The following is a 15,063-nucleotide window of genomic DNA, read 5'->3' on the forward strand; positions in this document are numbered from 1 at the left end:
ATTAGAATTAAAATTGTGAATTAAACTTTTGGTTGTTTAAATGTATGTATTCAGTTTAAAAACGATCGGCAATACCATAATCTGATATGAAAGTGTTGTGTTCTAAAGTTATACAGTTTTTAATTTGTGAATGCTAAACGTTTTGTAAAATGCTTAGGTAACTTAAGGAAATAATAAGTTCTAATAATTCTAAAATAATACTATGAACTCAGAGTGATTAAAATACATATATTTATATTATATATGGCAAATGAAATAAGTACCTTTATAGATAACTTTATATGTAAGCTCCCTTAGACAAACAATGATATTACACGTTCTTAAGCCTTCATACGAACTTTTTAAATTTGGTACGAAATTATATGATACCAAGTGGAAAAAAAGATTTTTTTACTACAGTTTTCCTAGAAACGCAGAATTCAGTTTTTCCTAATGAATATCTTTATCACATATTAAATTATACATTCACACTGGTTAATGAAGACACAAGACAATGCAAACTTCACTTTATAATTTACTCGTGCAAGATATTTCAGCTGATAATGAAAAGCAACAGAGAAATATCGACTTTAGTGAAATTAATTGGCGTTTCTGTAAATTAATTAAGCAATGCTCGCAACAAGTCAAACGATGTTAAAATAATTTATACGAAGTATTTTGAAGATTTATTAATTGCATCTGTCCACGCTTTCCTTTATTTTTGAAAAACCTCGCACAGCTTGATAACAGTGATGAGCTCATTCCTTGCCGTCAATTTGTTCTATTTCATTGTGTATACTTACGTATAGTAAGGATGTGAGAGCACACCAGATGGAAATTTATAGAACGCCAAGAGAATCGTGGATCAATTTTTTAAAAATATTTTTATGCATAAATAGGTACTTATTAGGGCGCATTGCACAGTTTTAACTGTTGAAAATATGATACATTTCAAACGACGCGACGTGCTGCGAATTTTTTCGTCGTAAAGTGTACTTTTTAATATTCATTATTTCATCGTCACAGTTTATCAATTAATTGATAAATGTTAATGTAGCAATTAAATTTGTATTCTTTAATAAAAACAAGCATTACTTTAGAATTTTCATTTTGAATTGATCCACGATTGTCGTGGCCCCAGGATGTTTTACTAAGATTATTTGCCTCAGCCATAAATTATTATTTAAGTTAAGGGCATTCGAATGACGCTCTCAGTCTTCGGATAATACTACTATTCTAATATGCTATGTATAGTATGTTATATACACATATGCGGTATGCTATACAAACACATGGAATGCATTGTTTATGTATAATATTTTGTATAATATACATATATAATATATATATATATACATATATATATATACATACATATATATATATATATATATATAATATGTATATTACATATATATTAGGGGTATGCGGGTACCCGAGCAGACGGGTCGGGTCGAAAAATTTCGGGCGGGCTCGGGCTGGTACCCGCAACATACGAATGTTCGTGTAGCCGAAATTTTCGGGTATCTCGAAATTCTCGGGCTTGGTTGGAAGAAGTCGGGCAGGTTCGATCCAAGGCGTTATCGTCGTATTTCGTCGTCAATTACTCGTACAATTATAGCTGCTATTGACTATTATAGGAAATCTTGTGTAGTTACATTTCCACGAATCTATAATGTTTGTGTTTTGGACACGACACTGTCCGAGCTAATGAAATGACAATGCATGACGCTCAGTCTTCAGTGAACTATAGTCAGAGCAGCAAAATTTTCGTATATGTCAGAGCGTTTCAATTTATAATTATGCCTGATGATTGTATGAGTAATCGACGACGAAATACGACGATAACGCCTTGGACCGAACCTGCACGACTTCTTCCAGCCAAGCCCGAAAATTTCGAGCTACCCGACATTCGTATGTTGCGGGTACCCGAACATTCGTATGTTGCGGGTACCCGAACATTCGTGTGTTGCGGGTACCCGAACATTCGTGTGTTGCGGGTACCCGAACATTCGTATGTTGCGGGTACCCGAATATTCGTATGTTGCGGGTACCCGAATATTCGTATGTTCGGGTACCCGCCCGAGCCCGCCGAAACTTTCCGAACCCGCCCGAGACCATAATCTCGGGTACCCGCACACTCCTAATATATATACACACATATATATGTATATATATACACATATATATGTATATACATGTATAATATATATGTATATATATGTATATATATGTATATATATGTATATATATGTATTATATGTATAATATATATGTATATTTACAATAATGTGTGTCTCTAATTATTCCGATAAATAAACACTGTTATTTGGTACAAATGCGTATCATTGGAGATCTCCATCGAGGTTTTTAGTGCTAATGATTAAGCGCTTATTATTATATGTTTATAAAAACGTTTCTACCTACATTTCTACAATTTGACGATGTACCTTGAATGAGGCTGAAATCATACAGAGACATCGTTTCGGAGCATTGATCGTACGGCTTAATATTACTTTATGGTCAACAAATCCGAATGTTCGTGTTGATTACTTAAATCTGTAATAAATTCTGTAGTCTAATATGAATATTTGAAATATAAATATTTGCGTAAAAGTAAGTTAATTAGGGTGACTCAATTCCTTTAATCTGATATGATTCGTTTGTGTATCGATTGTATAATTTTCTTTTACCAAAGGATCTAGGTAACAAAATCTCTACGGGAATAACATTCATTGATAACAAAATGTCGCAGTGCACTTTCCAAAGAAACATTGTGAAAAGATAAGCTAGTTACCCAGACGTCCATAACCGACACTCACGATCAGTTTCACTGTACCTCTTTATTGTTCTATTGTCTCAATCGCTTCTTCTTGCACATTTCTCATAATACTTTCTATACCATAAATGCTTATATTATAAATAGCAATCAATTGTTAACTAATTATTAACTCTGACTTAATATACGCGCTACCTGAAGAATCACCACTGATTACTATCAAAGCTTTTACAAAATATAGTGCCAGACAAACAGTCGATACATTTTGTATGTTAGTACTAAAGGAAACATACTTATGAAAACGCTGGGTGATTAGATAATATAAATTATAACTAACAAGGGGAGGACACCACGAAGTAGACACCGATTTTGATGAGCCTTGGGTCGATGAATCTATGTCGAAAATAAGTAAATAGGTGTCCGAGCGTTTCAGCCAATAAACCTTAATAATAGAGATATTTACATGGAAATTATTAAAAATTTCATAGTGGCCGTGGGGTTTTAGTGGGTAAAAATCCCACACTACCCTGGTGCCCGCAGGAGATTCCCTTCTGGAGGCGTCGAGGTGCCTTTGAAAGATGTCTCCACGTTAAAAAAAACTTTATAAATTTTTTTTATAAATTTCTTTTTTTTAATTTTTTTAACTTAACTTTGTAACTTATTAAAAATTTCATAGTGGCCGTGGGGTTTTAGTGGGTAAAAATCCCACACTACCCTGGTGCCCGCAGGAGATTCCCTTCTGGAGGCGTCGAGGTGCCTTTGGAAGATGTCTCCACGTTAAAAAAAACTTTATAAATTTTTTTTATAAATTTTTTTTTAATTTTTTTAACTTAACTTTGTAACTTATTAAAAATTTCATAGTGGCCGTGGGGTTTTAGTGGGTAAAAATCCCACACTACCCTGGCGTCCGCGGGAGAATCCCTTTTGGAGGCGTTGGGGTGCCTTTTGAAGATGTCTCCACGTTAAAATAAAACTTTATAAATTTTTTTGTTTTAACTTCTGTAAATCTTCAAAGGCACCCCGACTCCTTCAGAGGACAACCCCCGGGGGCGCCAGGTAGTGTGGGATTTTTACCCATTAAAACCCCACGGCCACTATGAAATTTTTAATAATTTCCCTGTAAATATCTCTAGGCCCATTGGCAGAAACGCTCGGACACCTATTTACTTATTTTCGACATAGATCCATCGTGCCAAGGCTCATCAAAATCGATGTCTACCTCGTGGTGTCCTCCTCTTGCAAGTAGTTGTTTTAAAGCAACATCTGCCATGTCGTGAGAGTTCGACCCCCTAGGTCCTGTCAAACTGACAAGGGGACAACATTTAGGTATACATATTTAGCAGTGTTCTTTGCCTCGTTTCTTGGCTACTTCAACATAAATAATTCTGCGAGACTTAGCGAGTAGTTTCGACGCTGACTAGCTTGGAGTACCATCCATCGATTGCAATTAAGCGTGATCAAGGCTCACCACAATTCATCGTGCTATTTTATTAATTGGATTCACGTTGACGTGGAGTCCCTCTCGTGTTTTTACTTTATTGTTCCTGTTATGTATCAATTGCTATCTGTCGTTTCCGTGGTAAATAAGAATGATCCTCCACTCTTCATCTACCGAATCACCGTTCACGAATAATTTACAATACCTAGTATATATCATTACACGTTACAATGTTAATTTACAGTAATGTGTATGTGGTCAGCGCGGTACGTGATTACTTATCCACGAATAGAGTTCCTGAGCGATGGATTTCTAAGTGGATGTACAAATTTTCGATGAGTCGCGATCGAAAGAAGGATTTGATGACGCGTCGGCACGGGGATGGCCGATTTTCAAGCCGGGTGAACCGTCCTTAAATGTGGATAGTGGTGGAGGTAGATGGTAAACGCGACCAAGACGAAAATCAGGGTGAAAGGCTTCTCCTTCGTCGTCACTCCGGAATCGTCGTAATCGTCGCCTTCGTTTCCGCCGGTTTCTTTTCGACCTCGCAACTTCAGATCTACAAAACGAAATCACATCGTTATTACGATACTTCTTGCTCGGACGGCATGTGGGTACATATAAATAAATATGGTGAAATTTCTTAAAAGTACAATATGTACTTCTTTTAGGTATTTATTTTTTTTTTTGCTGGGTGGTAAGCAGGGTACACTCAGAATACTCTTTTATCATACATATACATATTGTTTTGAAAATAGACAATCGTATGCCCCTGTATTAAAATTGTAATTGTTACTTTTTTTTAAGGGTTCGTGCCTAGTTGGCAGGCAAAAAAGAACGTCATTTTCGGGAATTTTTTTGTGAAAAATGTGATTTGTGTTTCTTACAACTATTTCCTTATTTTAGAAGTACATGTATTCAGCAACTCTCAGTAATTTTTTTATAGGAAAATATTAAAAAGTGAACGAATAACAGCCACTCTCGCGGAAGCTGTCTTTGTAAAGGCGCTGAGCAGTGAACACGATTCCTCCGTGGAGGATCGTATGAAATCAGAAAGTGAAGAAGATTCTGTTAATATGTGAGTTCATCTGGTGCGCGAACGAAGGATTTTTCGAAAAAATGATTTCAGACAAAATGGCGGCCGTTTGACGCAAAATCATGATTTTTCGATGTCTGAATTGTTTGTTTTTCGTTAATTTTAAAAAGAGTTTTCATAAAAAAATCCTTCGTTCGCGCAACAGATAAACTCATATACTAACAGAATTTTCTTCACTTTTCGATTTCAGATGATCCACCTCGGAGAAACCGTGCTCACCGCTAAAAAAGTAGCTTCTTCGAGAGTGGTTGCTATTCGTTCATTTTTTAATATTTTTCTATAACAAAATCACCGAGAGTTACTGAATATATGTACTTTTAAAATAAATAAATAGTTGCAAAAAATATACTTTAGATTTTTCACAAAAAAATTCCCGAAAATCACGTTCTTTTTCGCCTTCCAACTAGGCACGACCCCTTAACAATTTTTACTTTTAATAAAATTCTATAGTTCCTTCTTTGTTAAAATGTGAGTCATTCAATGATAATTTGACTAATTTATATTTGTCTTGGAAATTATAAGAAAGTAATGTACAACGACTTATAATGTATGTACATACACTAGCGGACAAAAAGTTACCATTATTTCGATTTGTTCCATTTTTGTTATTTTTTAGCACACATTTGTGACTGTGGTATGTTTAATATGCATATTCTGATGGAGAATTTAAAGTTGCATAAAACCCAGTTAAAATTGAATTTATTTAACTGACAAACAAAATTATTATATGACATTGAACGGGGTAACACATTTTTGGGGCCGAAGATGTTACCATGTTTAGTAGTTACAACTTGACACCAAATACAAAAAATAAATAAATCAAAACACAAGAAAGAAACTTCTTTCAACATATATATATTAACTCATCATATCGTATACGTGGTATAACTCCACGAATTCAAATAATAAAAAAAATATGAAACATTCAAACTACCATAAATCTTAGCCTAAACAAACTAAATCCTATAAATATTAAAGAAATTAAAAATCTTATAAAAATAATTCTCAGATACTCAGCCATAAAAATCAATGTAAATCTCCCTCTAAAGTATTCGGTATTAAACCCAGAAACTAACTCAACTTTTCAAAAAGTGTTTTAGGTTGTCCTAAAAGCAAAAGGTACCCCCACAAAATATTAGATTGCTTTATTAATGTTCAGAAGTGGTAACTTTTTGTTGGATTTAAAAGTGTGTTATCTTGTTTAAAGTTATGCAGGGTTTTTGTTTGTTAGTTAAATAAATTCAACTGTAACTGTGTTTTGTACAGCTTTTAATTCTCTTTCAGAATATGCATATTAGGCACATACCTACTGCAGTTTTGAGTTGATATTGAAAAGTAATAGAAGTAGGGTGGTTCGAAAAAGTGGTAGCTTTTTTGTCCGCTACTGTAAATTGAAAATGAATTCTTTGCGGCAGAAAGTTTCTTCTAGTCCTGTGTAATTCATTTCATTTTATACCACCGATGCTTTTTAATGCTAATCAAAAACTTACTAAAATCAGTTTTTCAACATTAATTGCTTTTATATACAATTTTTATCAATTTAATAAGAAGTTTTCATATTATAATAATAGCACTAAGAATTTAAACTAAAGAAAACTGTAAGAACAGAATTACGTATTTGTAAAGCGCGCCAAGCGACAAGGCGTTCGCCGTGAAGCGTCTGACCGAACACAGAGGGCGATCGAGGTAGGCCACCGTCCGCAGCCGACTCGTCGAATAAATGAGTTGTTGCTAACTAGCCGAACGAACGACACGTCTGCGTTTTATTAACCTTCCCCGATTCCCTTACAGAACTTAATTTTTCCGAGTATGTACTGTATATTTTAACCCTCGATTGTCACACTGGGCCAAAGTCAGGGCCAGCGGAACCCATTATGCAAGTTATGCGCCGCATGAGGGCGCCAGCCGAAGGGGGCGCTAAAAGACTATATCGCACACTTAATAATAAAGGAATCTAACTCCCACGTAAACAAAATGTAAATGTATTTTTTTTTTATTTTAGCTCATAAAGACAAAATATATTAAATAGAAAACAGGTGCAAACATTTGAGGGCGCCAAAAATTTTCTTGCATAAGGGCGCCAACCATCCTCGCGCCGGCCCTGGCCAAAGTGACCCAATATCTAACTTTGCAGTAAAGTATCTTTGAGGAATCACGGAAAATGTTACTACTGGCGCCATGTAGCAGTAGTTTCATGTATTCTCTACAGTTAGAGACCCAAACCTAACCCAGACACCTCCCGGGTGAGGGGGATTTTACTTCCTTTTTTTTTCTATTAAACTAGCATATCTCAAAAGTATAATTATAATTTTTTAGCTAAAAATATTAAAAATTAAAACAGTTATGATCGCATAAGCAAAAAAACTTTTTCTGTAACTCATTTTCTTTAACATTTTTTTTTTTAAATATGTATGTTGTTACTCTAAATGTTAATCTTCAACGATGAACATATATTCTACAATGTTCAAACTTTATCTCAGAATTTTTGCGACTTTATTTAACTGATAGTTTTTACCAGAAGCTGATTGAAAATTGGCTTTGGACGAATCGACCCAGTGTGACAAATACGTTCGGGAAAATAGGCGTGACAACCGAGGATTAAGGTAACTTGACAAGCATGCCAAAATTCATCTTCACATACAGTGGCGGACGAAAGAAAGTTTACAAATTTTAAAATCGCATAACTTTTTTAGAATTGGTCCAAACGACATGAGTTTTTTTTTTAAGAAGCTAGAAGGATTATTTTGCTAAGTGACGTATTTCGTTGTTTTGAAAAAAAATGTAATTGGTTGGAATAGCAATAAGAATAGTAAAGGTCGGTTTTTAAACTTTTTTTTTGTGAGCCTATAATGAAAATTAAAAAAAAAAAACGTTTGTAGATTGAAGTAAGTTGTATGCCTAAAATTTCATAAAAATCGGTTAACGTTGCTCTGAGCTATAAACGCTTAAATTCTGATTTCAGGAATTTAACGATTTTCGAATTTTTTCAAATTTTCATTATAGGCTCACACAAAAAAGTTTAGAAAACAACCTTTCCTATTATTTTTTTAGCTATTCCGACCAATTGCATTTTTTTTTCAAAACGACGAAACACGTCAGTTAGCAAACTAATCCTTGTAGCTTCTCAACAATAAACCCATGTCGTTTGGACCAATTCTGAAAAAGTTATTGCAATTTTAAAAGTCGTAAAAAATACGTAAACCATTGTTTATACGCAGACACTTACCACGCTCTTTTAACATGTCCTGGTTTCCATCAAAAATTTCGTTCCTCGAATTATGCCTCAGTTTTCCTGTAATGAAAAATTAGACATCCATTATCAACATTGTGTAACATAATTCTGCCATTGGGTCATTCCACGCCAACTCGATCACTTTTTTCCCTCGATGTATAGGATTTTGTTCAAACTTGAATATGTTGTAGTCCTCGTGAAATTATGGGGGGTTTAATTCACCATTTTGTCGATTTCGAGTTTGTTTAAAAAATACAGAGCCTTGAATTTTGCGATTTTTGCCTGTTTTCGTGAAAATGGGTTGTAGTTATGAATTTTTATCTGGGAAACTATTTGGCAGATTTAGTTGATTCTTACGGCATTTTAATGTAGAAGGATCGGCCTTTCTGAATATATTTTTTTCCAGATCGAAAAATTAATTTTGCAATATTGAAAATTATAAATAAATTTTTATTTTGCAAATTCGGGCTCGAGGTCGCGATTTTAAAAATCCGAAAAAAATACTACCATATTCCTTCATGTGTTTTCTACAAAGTAAGCCTGTCCCCAGGGTGGCTCCGCTCTTACGGTCGACAGACACGGTCGATACTTAGAAATCTGATTATTATAAAAAAGTCATTGACGAAGAGTGAGTTAGTAAAGTTCTTCTGCAGGCATAAATGACACCATTCAGGCGAGTACGGGATCCAACGATATTGTTCTTAGACCATATTGAAGTAATACGGCATGGTAGCGGTATGCTCAGTCGACCGTAATAGCGGAGCGTCCGCGCGACGCCGGGTCCGCTTACCTGGTTCGGCGTGAACCGTCGTATTTACCACCCCACTGCGACGTTAACAGAAACCGCACCACCCTGGGTATAGACTTATTTTGTAGAAAAAACTTCAAGGAATATGGTAGTATTTTTTTCGGATTTTTAAAATCGCGAACTCGAGCCCGAATTTGCAAAATAAAAATTAATTTATACTTTTCAATGTTGCAAAATTAATTTTTCGATCTGGAAAAAAATTATTCAGAAAGGCCTATCCTTCTACATTAAAATACCGTAAGAATCAACTGAATCCAACAAATAGTTTCACAGATAAAAATTCATAACTACAACCCATTTTCACGAAAACAGGCAAAAATCGCAAAATTCAAGGCCCTGTATTTTTTAAACAAACTCGAAATCGACAAAATGATGAATTAAACCCCCCCTAATTTCGCGAGGACTACAACATATTCAAGTTTGAACAAAATCCTATACATCGAGGGGAAAAAATGTTCGAGTTGGCGTAGAATGACCCCATTCTGATTATTTTTGTATGAATGTAATTTTACTTATAAACGACAGGTTTATGTATTACTGTTATTACATGTAAGTGTGTTAATATAGGTATCCTACTGCATTCGATAGTTCCATTCATTGTTTTTCCTCTCAGCGTGCAAGAGGCAGAGGAAAGATGCTATCGCGTATTTTCACCGCGTTTATTTGCCCAACGCGGTTGAAACGGAGCTGACGTTAAATGCGAATGAAGATGGAAAAATGTGTTTGCTTTTTCACGGTTACTAGAAAACCGATCAGACATTTTGCTGGAGTGGGAAACTGAGTTCGTTTGTTCCCATGAAAAGTGGATCATATCAGTGTCTATAGTTGTGCGTTTCCTCTGTAGGTATAGCAGTAATGAGTGAAACGAACGAGAACAGTATCGTTAGGGCTTAATAAGAAATAATATGGATTGTCGTAAGGTTCAAGGAATGGCAGATATGTCTGGAGACTGTAGAGAATTTTATAAAGTTTCAGTTTGATCCTTGTTAGCTTTCGCGACGTGCGATCTCTTTTTCGATACTTGAAATACCAATATATAGGTGTCACTTTTCTCGACATTCGCGATTCGATTATTTTCTACTTGAAACTCTCATTCATGAACTTCATAGAGGAAGTATTGTATATTTAGTTCACCTATACAATTACTTTAAATGGATTTTCTGTTACTTTTGCACGTTCGTAGTTTCCCTGGAAAGCCATTAATGCTTGACATTACTTGCCTGTGTTACTTTCAAGTCAATTCCAGAAGAGGCCATTGGCGTCCCGAGGGGGGTGCAAAAGGGGCAGTTGCTCCCCCCCCCTGGCTTTTGAGAAAAAATCTCTTATTTTTCAAAACTGATATTTATTAACCCTTAACTGGTATACTGTTTTTGGCAAACGTGGCTGGTATACTGGGGTCGTGGCAGACCCCAAATAAAAAAGGACACAGAAATTTGTAAAGTCGACACTAGATCATCCTCTATGAATATTTTGTTCTTAGGTAATGTATAAAATAATAGGAACGTAGAAAGTTAAACTATTAACTATAAAATTAATTAGAAATTCAGTTGACAAACTTAGACAACCAAAAATTTTGCAGCGAACTTTGAGTGCTTGGGGTCATGTGCGACCCAGGATACCAGTTAAGGGTTAAGTTTATACTAAAAAAGGGAGTATTTTTAAAATTCGGTTTTAAATTTTCCCGAAGTTGCCCCCTCTGGAAAAAAGTCTCCGGACGCCCTTGGCAGAGGCGAAGATTCTCATTACCCAATTTATATTTATAGAAACGGCCATTTTTTACAAGTTTTTAAATTCATTTAGAAAATGTAAATAATGTGTCTCGTACAAATTACAAAATGATAATGTCATTGAGATGGAGCATGTGGTACAGAAGGGATCATAAATGTAAGACCTCTGGCAATGGCACTCCATAATTAAAATTATCTGTCCAACGCAAATTATTTTTTTCAAAGTAATCATGCTCCTTTAACCAAAATTAAAAGTAACATACGACACACGGTAGAAGTGATTTTTGCATTATCGGAAAATTAGTGTGTTATTTCTATCACTGGAAATTTATTTAATTTGGATCTTTAGTCACGAATACGGTAACTATACGCATGCCATTTACCTACTTAAACAAGGCGGAACGCACAGTGGTGCCTTTTCCCGAAAAGCTGGCCAAAAGTCAATTTCTGAAGTGAATAGCAGCTTGTTGGTAGTATGGCACATTTAATATATATATGTTGCACTGATATATATATATATATATATATATATATATATATCAGTGCAACAAATGCCGCTTGAAATTTTAAAATATAATGGTCGGTTAATGAGATATAGGCCATCAAAGTTGACGAAATTTCGTGCTTCTTAGATGGCTTGAAAAAGCTAGCATGTTTAATGTATCAATACATTTTTTTCAAAACGACGAAACGCGTCAGTTAGCAAACTAATCCTTCTAGCTTCTCAAAAAAACTCAACTTGTTTGGACCAATTCTAAAAAAGTTATGCGATTTTAAAAAATATCCGAATATTAATGCGAGTCACTGTATGTGTTTTGAAAGCACTAATTCTGTCATATTTTTTAGGAAAAAATCAATAAAATTACGCATCTTCAAGCATTCAAAAGCTATAACTTTCCATCTTACTTTGACGTTGAAAAACAAAATTGTTGTCAGGTAGCGGTGACGTTGAAACAGAATTATAAAAACCTGCAAAAGTAGAAGAAAATCCAGCCGGGGTATTTTTATAAATAGGGGGGACTGTTGTACCTCGGGCATGCTGTACCTTGAAACATTGTCTATTACTGGATGGTGGTGCTACACTGCCCGAAATTACCATAAAGCCACCTACATTTTAATGTATTTTTTTGAAAAATATTACGGACTTTAATACTCTGTCTCATCTACAATTATATTTAGTTCACACCAAACGTAGATGTACGTAGTAACGGCTCAGACGTGTTTACATTTCGTATTTGTTTACTTTTTTTGCTGCGCGACGCAGCATACGCGTGCGAAATTTCTATAAAGCCGCTTAGTCTGTATTTAGATTCCGAAGGGATAACTGCAGCTGGATACTGTTAAAGAAGAGTAACTGCAATCGCAAAATATGTATTTGCGTTAAAATTTATTTACAACTTCATTGAAATCGTATATATGTTATGTTTTAATATATTTTTAGTAAAATGCCACGGGGAAAGTTATTGACGAGTGAGGAAAAGGCATCCATTAATGCTTATAGGGATATGGGATGTTCTAATCGCGCAATTGCGATTAAAATAAATAAATCACGCACTCTTATAAATAATTATATAAATTTTGGGTGAAGACTACGGTAAAAACCATCCTCAAGGTGGAAGACAGAAAGTAACGAAGAGGCAGCGTTCGTGGTTTATGAGATCTGCAGCAAAAGAATGTAATAGTGCAGCACAACTTCTGTTATAGGGTCATTCCGGGAGAGACGCACCTAGCGGAGAGATGCACCACTTCCTGTTCCGGCCACACTACGTAAGTGGCAGCACTGTTTCAACGCTCAAGACGCGTGTTCTTATCTACAAACATAACCTTATTAAACGAATCACATCGATCGTGCGGTTTAAGTTCATTAAAATTGAAAAAAATTTTCGTTGCGTTGGATTCGAGGCGAAAAATTGTGTGAACGGTGAGTAAATTGGATTCGTTGCCCGGAGTGCTCAAAGTGGCTCCACGAAACATGTACCATGTATACTCCCCTCTGTAATATGTGTAGAAGAGAAAAAAATGAATGAAAGTAGGGAGAAGAGGGTAACAATAAGTAGGTGCATCGTCCCCGAATCTGAAGTGCATCTCTCTCTCAGGTCTGGGGTTAGATCAGGGGTGCACAGGACCCCCAATTCCGGGCGCGAGCGCACATTCGAGCTCCGAGTTCGTTCAAGAACAAGCGAGTCCGCCAAAGGAGTGGGGAGCGGTTGGAGTAGTGGGAGCGGTTGGAGTAGTGGGAGCGGAGCGTAACACGCTGCCACAGGGGTTTCCAGAGTTTGACGCTCCGAAAGTAAGGCACACTTTGGGAAATTTTTAAAAGAAATTTATTGAGTATTATAATTCCAATCTCTGTACTCAAGGTTTCAAATTGAAGAAAAATGAATCCACGATTAATAAATATTAACAAATTCTACATAGAAATATATGTATATTCACGTATGGATCTAATATTGGACCAACTTTATAAGTATCCGAATACTTTGGTGGCCCACTGTATATGTATATATCACATATATGTTATTAGATATCTTCAAATGCAAATATTCAAATTTACGTATGCGAATTTGTTAAAATTAACTTTCTGAATAGAATATAAAATTCTGTACGTTTTCGTTTGGTCTTGTATATCTATCGCGAGTATGCTTGTAGTTGTGACAGGCATACGGCCTTTGCGGTCATAGAGTTCCCCACCACGAGACATTATACCGAGGAGTGGGGGCGAGCATACCACGGTCGAGCTCGAGGGCTCACCGACTGCCCTAGGGCAGACTTAGTGTACACCCCTGGGTTCGATGCATTTTTTCGAAGTTTTTTTAGAAAGCGTATTTTAATATTAAAATAAGGTTTTCATATATTTAATATGTTATTTTGTCAAAGAGATTGAAATAAACAATCAAACTACATTTACCTAAATTTTCAGTTATATTTATTTAAGACTTTATAAGCAATCGAAAAAAAGTGGTGCGTCTCCCCCGGAATGACCCTATACCAACGTCATTTAAATCTATTTCTGTATATGAAATATTAGTCAGCGCGTTAATTTTCTAGATAGCAATAGTAAGCATCCTAAATTCTTTCTTCTATGACCTTATCCGTTCCTTATTACTCATCCTTGAACCTTGATCTCTATGCCTCATCCCTTAAGGACCGTTAAACTCAGGACAACCCCCACTTTTCAGCTTACCGAAAACCAATAATAAAAATATATATATATATATATGTATATTACACGCAATTCTTCCAGCAGTAGCACAGAAGCACTTGAGCACCTCAGTCCGAATAGTCTGGACACGAGAATCTAGTTCTGAATCTATAATCTAGAATCTTTCTGTAATCGTCTTAGTTTCCGTTCTTTGTAAAAAGTTATTTAAAAAAATAAAAGTAATACTAAAAATTCGGAATACAACACTTCACACTGAATTAGAATTGCCGGTAAGTACGAGGCGTGTGCAGCAGATTTTAAGAGGTTCAGGGCGGTTTGGTTGCACGAAAACGCTGCAGAAACCAGCAATGAAACCAGGACATAAACAGGCCCGTCTGGATTTTGCACATACGCACATGTCACGGACCAAAGAATGGGAATATGTTATCTTTTCCGACGGAAAGAAGTTTAATTTAGATGGGCCAGATGGCTATAAATATTATTGGCATGATTTGAGGAAAGAGAAAAACCTGGCAATGAGTTGTAACTTCGGTGGTGGCTCATTAATGATTTGGGCTGCATTCAGAGGCAACACAAAGACTCCAATATGTAAGATTACTCACAAAATGAATTCGATAGCGTACACAGAAATTGATGGAAATGGTTTTAATGCCATTTACAGAAGAAATTGAAGACGGTAACTTCATTTATCAACACGATAACGCTGTTGTTCATACATCGAAACACACGAAGTAGTTGGTTACGTAAAAAAGATATTAGGGTTTTGACATGGTCAGCTTGTTCTCCGGATTTGAACGCTATTGAGAATCTTTGGGGAATACTTGCAAGAGAAGTTTATGGC

At 35.6% G+C, this 15,063-nt stretch overlaps 1 protein-coding gene across 2 annotated transcripts in view; it reads right to left on the reverse strand.

The window, feature by feature from the left end:
• Positions 1-3,974: 3,974 nt before the first annotated feature.
• Positions 3,975-15,063, reverse strand: part of LOC143378511 (neurotrimin) — a 634,196-nt gene continuing 623,107 nt past the window's right edge. The window contains exons 9-10 of one of the 2 annotated variants that reach the window (XM_076830332.1): positions 8,519-8,584; positions 3,975-4,755 (exon numbers count right to left, since the gene is read on the reverse strand). In XM_076830332.1, the coding sequence (XP_076686447.1) occupies positions 4,589-4,755; positions 8,519-8,584 (233 nt within the window). In that variant the 3' untranslated portion in view covers positions 3,975-4,588. The remainder of the gene's footprint in view (positions 4,756-8,518; positions 8,585-15,063) is intronic. The other variant, XR_013088276.1, reaches the window with a different exon arrangement.

Source organism: Andrena cerasifolii, chromosome 2 (assembly GCF_050908995.1).
Source record: "Andrena cerasifolii isolate SP2316 chromosome 2, iyAndCera1_principal, whole genome shotgun sequence".
Classification (NCBI taxonomy): Eukaryota; Metazoa; Arthropoda; class Insecta; order Hymenoptera; family Andrenidae; genus Andrena; species Andrena cerasifolii.